This window comes from Aptenodytes forsteri, unplaced genomic scaffold (assembly GCF_000699145.1).
Source record: "Aptenodytes forsteri isolate BGI_AS27 unplaced genomic scaffold, ASM69914v1 Scaffold2, whole genome shotgun sequence".
Classification (NCBI taxonomy): domain Eukaryota; kingdom Metazoa; phylum Chordata; class Aves; order Sphenisciformes; family Spheniscidae; genus Aptenodytes; species Aptenodytes forsteri.
The window spans coordinates 6,270,170-6,275,333 of NW_008795695.1; the positions used below are offsets into that span (position 1 = coordinate 6,270,170).

At 37.3% G+C, this 5,164-nt stretch overlaps 1 protein-coding gene across 3 annotated transcripts in view; it reads left to right on the plus strand.

The window, feature by feature from the left end:
* BACH1 (BTB domain and CNC homolog 1) overlaps positions 1 to 4,730 on the plus strand; it is a 25,509-nt gene extending 20,779 nt beyond the window's left edge. For all 3 annotated transcript variants that reach the window (XM_009282939.2, XM_009282940.2, XM_009282938.2), the window contains exon 5: positions 1,382 to 4,730. In XM_009282939.2, coding sequence (XP_009281214.1) covers positions 1,382 to 1,843 — 462 coding nt within the window. In that variant the 3' untranslated portion in view covers positions 1,844 to 4,730. The remainder of the gene's footprint in view (positions 1 to 1,381) is intronic.
* Positions 4,731 to 5,164: the final 434 nt, after the last annotated feature.

Genomic DNA, 5,164 nt, shown 5'->3' on the forward strand with positions numbered 1-5,164 from the left:
CGGCTTTTGCTTTACCTATTAAACTGTCTTTATCTTGACCCGCGAGTTTTCTCACTTTTACCCTTCCGATTCTCTCCCCCATCCCACCGGGGGGGAGTGAGCGAGCGGTTGCGTGGTGCTCAGTTGCCGACTGAGGTTAAACCACGACACTCTTCTTTGAATTAAATTAATTATAGAACTCAAAATATGTGGCATGTTTGTTTTCAGGTTTTTTGTCCTTTTCTTTCAACTGCTTCATTATGGTCTTGCTTGTTTCCTGTCCTTCTTTGCCATTTCCTCATTTTTCTTTATTCCAGATGTTGCTTGTTTCCATCATTAGACCTCTCAGTTATCAATGTCCTTTCATCTTCAGCCAGTTGTATCAGAAGTCTCAGAAAAATTCATGACATTGAAGTAAAAGCAAAAAAAAAGAAAGCTAATTTTTAATGAATGGTGCTTTTTTCTACTTGATATTCATTAGTGAATTGCCATCCCTTTCGCTGCCCTGTGTTTGGAAAATCCTTTTGCATTATGTAGCTAGATTGTGAGCGCTTCAGAGCAAGGACAGTCTTATTTCACGTGTGAGAGGTATCTGCCACTCTTAAGCATGTTAGCTGTGTAAATAAAACTCAAGCATTCAGCCGGTATTCTCCTGTTCCAATAGTAGGTTACCTACCTAGTGACACCTCTGTTCTTGTCTCCTCGATTCATTAATCTGTCACTCCTCTGTCACTCTAAATTCTTTAACTTCCAGTGTTCTAGTCGGTGCCTTGAAACAAACCGGATAGCTGCATTTCCAGAGAAAATACTTTGTTTACAATTTTAGCATGTTTTATTTCTTTAACTTTCCTATATTTTCCATTTACTTTAGAAACTCTTCTTAACTCCATTGTTTGTTCAACAGTGGACTTGAGAATTGAATTGATTTTCATCTAGCAGGATAGTATCAACAGTGAAAATGTGAAGTCTGGTTTTCAGCATTTAACTTCTAAAATATAAATCTCTGTGAAGACTGCTCTGCTTAATGTTTTGTTGACCCAGTGGTAATGGTTTAAAGGTGTTACCCTGTAGAATTAGTGTTTCAGGAATATTTATAGTAAGTGAAGCTAGCTTTCATTTATTTAATAACTACAAATTACTCTTTTGGCTGCCAGCAGGAGTTTTGAAAAAGTTGTATGTCTGAAAAAGTCACTTCAAATAGCTGAGTTGGTGATGCTTCAAGAGAGGTTAGGATTGTCCTTTTGGTAGGCATTTGATTGTGTTGCTGTTTACCTTCTTATTGCCAAATTACTTCTGTTTCAGCAGACCAGATTATTTACAGTCTTGTTTTAGCTTTGATAGGAACATAAACCATAGTTTTTGTGTTAAAATGTAGACTAAAAGGCTATTCTTCTTTTTGCAGCAAAATGAGAAGGAGAACTTGCTGAAGGAAAGAAACCACATTTTGTCAACTCTGGGTGAGACAAAGCAGAATCTGACTGGACTTTGCCAGCAGGTGTGTAAGGAAGCAGCCTTGAGTCACGAGCAAATACAAATACTTGCAAAATATTCTTCCTCAGATTGTCCACTGTCGTTTTTATTCCCGGAGAGAGAACGAACAGCTCCATCTGACAGTGAGCTTGCAATACCAGCATGTATAGAATTGGCAGATGGTCTTTCAGGTGTTACATCTACAAGTGAGCAGAGTTCTTGTTATCAGTGTGTGAAAAGCGTGTGTGATGCAACATATGATCAAGTACAAGAACTGCATCCGGTTTCTGTAAGAACATTGGAGAAAACTTTGCTTGTGGAACAGTGTGGACAGAGCGGTGGTATCACAGACTTCTGTCAGCAAATGACTGACAAATGCACTACGGATGAGTGAATCTATTCTCTTCCTATTGCCAGCCTCTCAACATTGCAACTAAAAGTGAGATTGAGCATTATTGTAAAGTCACTTAGTGAAAGAAAAGATGAAACTTCATCATTTGAAACTACATTGACAATTACATGGTCGTCCTATTACTTGGCAAGCTTTGGGTTTGCTCTGTGTAGTTCTAGAGTGTAATTTGTATGTGTCAGCCTTGGAGTTTTTTCTGTGTGGTGATGCCAAGGAGAGTTCAGGAAAGTTGTTGGAAAGTATAAACTCCGTGCACAGATGTTTATTTGTGAGGAAGCTTTAATTTAGGTATAGAGCAGCCTTCACTCTGGTTTATGCCACAGTACCTAACGCCACTCTGCATCTCGAGAAAAGCCTCCTAACAGGTGTTTATGCACAATGACTTCTATACCTGGAATTCTTACCTCTTTAAGATTTCTCTTTTCCTGGTAGACAAACCTTAAGAAGCATATATAGCTCTGTAAATGTTTATTTTGTAGATGGGTTAGGATAACATGACAGTATGAGGAGATTCTGGCAAGTGCGCTCTGGAACAGCTCATTGCTTCTTGCTGTTCCCATCCCTGTAGCGGAGCCGGCTTTTGTTGAATATATGCCTTTGTCTTAGCTCTCCGGTACATAGTTAAGACAACTGGAACAGCGGAGGTGCTGCAACATACTGCTCTCTTCTCTAAATTTTGTGGGAGGAATAACAGCATACTGGGAAAGGCAGAAGTTTGATGCAATTCTTTGATTAGTGTGCATTGGATCCTCTGGCTTCTGAATCCCACATGCTTGTTAAAATTCATTGCTGTATTGTGACTTACTGTCCGAGCACCTTCAAGCTCGCTGCTGTTTGTGATAAGTTGGAATCAAAGTATTGTGAAAGTTTAAGGGCAGATTTTTTTTTTTTAAGGTATTCAGGCACCAAATTCTTCGACTTCAGAGCCTAATTGCCTAAAGTAATCTACAAATGTATTTGTTCTCTGATCACTGGGACCAGTAAAGATCTATTTCAGAATTTTAGTCTTCAGGATACTTTTATGGCTAAACATGTAGTACATTTTCAATGGCTTGTGCTGTAAGTATAAACATATAGAAAGTATAATAAGGAAATGAGCTGGAGGGATTTCCTTTATTTACTCTGCGAAGGAGAAATTCAGCTACTAAAAATAATCCCTGTTTTTTAGATTTTTACATGGCAGTGGATGCATATTGTATACCAATGATGCTTTGTTTTTTTGATGTTATTCTCACACCAGAACTAAGTATTGAACCTCACCACAGAAAACTTTGGGTTTGCTGGTTTACAAAACATGAAGGATCTTGTACAAGCCAGTGGAATTCTTCATTTCCTACCTCAGAATGTATATTAGCTTTTTGTGTCTTTGTGTGCATGTACAGTAGGCAGCAACTAAGCAAAGGACTATTGTAAATACTGCTTTGCAGGTTTATCTTGCAGTGAGACAAAACTTGTTCGTGGTAAGGCTCTTCCCTCCCCCCCCTTATAGGTAACATATAGCATTAATAAATATATTAAGACACTTAAGCCACTTATTTAAAACAAAAATTAGAAATTTGACAGATTTCAACAGTACGTCTCATAACCAGCACGTAATACAAGTGACTACACTACCTCACCTATGGGATTGAAAGTTGATTCAAATCTCTAGTGATATCCTTGGATTTTCATCATATATCATTACTTTTTTAAGGGGAAAATTTATGTTAATTGAGCATAGCTTGTATAAATCACAGTGCTTGCAGTAATTGAAATTCAGAAATAAATACTACATGGCAGACATCGTGAGGGTTCTTCTGCTTTGGATATATTTTCAGATAACTGAATTGAAATTCTTTTAAATTACTATCATTTATATATGTTGATCCTGTATATGTATTACTCATGAAGCTCTCTGGGTTTTTTCTCCAGCATCTGTATACGCCTGGTTAATTTAACCCTGCCTTCCTCCTGTGCTGCCACCCTGGGCAGTGTTTTGCTCCTAAGTCTCCATTTTATTTAAAAAGCAAACCAACAAGAAACAATAAAAAACAAAACAGAAAGCCCCAAACCTCTCTACTGTCCATACATAATACCACTTTTAAAGCTGGTGATACTCTGAAATGACGTGGATAATGACGTTAAAGCATTGTCCTAATAGTACACATACTCTGAAATGGAATTCCTTGGGTTAAATGTTCGTTACGAAGGGGTGGAGCATATATGTAGAGAATGACTGGCCGGGAACTTAAACATATCCACTGGCCCAAACCCCTGACACGCTTGGCTATGGATGTTGGAAAACAAGGTCGGTGATTTCCAAGCTCGGAATATCCACCAAGGAGTTGTGCTCCACTGCTGCAGTCTGGTGATCAGCCAGGGTCTGAATTCCACCCAGCAAACGGTGCAGGGCTTCCAGTGCAGAAATCATGGCTGTCATTGACATACGATAAAATTCATGTCATGTTTTTAAACCTGTGATGAACTTGATGAAGTTTGAGGGTAGGTTTTTGCCTAACCAACTGCATCTAAATAATTTTTAAAATATTTATTTAATGCAGTAGACCTACAAGTTGCATGTTGACTTCTATAGCCTATATCATCAACTTGCAAAAGTTAAGAATGAATGACAATTTTATGATACAGAATTCTCAGGTAAATGTTTTGGAGTTTGGTTGGGTTTTTTTCAGTGAAGAAATACTCGATTTTGAAATTGTAAAATACTTTGTTAAAGCATGTTTTAAAATACTTTGGACAGACTTATCTTAAAGCCATAAGAGTATGATGGCATACAGATTGTAAAATAAACAGATAATTAAAACAGTTTATTTTGTATCTTTCATAATTCAGTATTTTCTAAGACTACAATAAAAACCACTATCCTTTCTACCAAGGCTTTTCTTTTTTGTACAAATCTTTTGCAGTGAAAGTCCTTACTGGTGCATTATTCACGTATGTAGCGCTACTAAAACACTTCTGAAAACAGCAGCAAAGTAGTCCATATAGTTTATAAGTTCCTGAATAATACACACAGTAGCGAATTATTACTGAGTTGGAATAAATTTCCTGTAAGTTTATTTGACTTTTTTGTGTCCTGTTCTGTTTGAGTGGATTTTCTTTTCTGGGGAACTTTATTTATTGTTTAATTTTTTTTTTTTTTAATTTTAAGGGAGAGAAGAGGTAAACGGCTGATTAATGGGGTATCATAGGTTTGTTGGGTCTAGAAAAAACTTGGAGGTGATGATTATGTGCATAGTATAGATCAGCGCATGAGACTGAGGTTTATCATCAGGGAAGTTGTAATGATACGTATGTTTATTAAGCTTC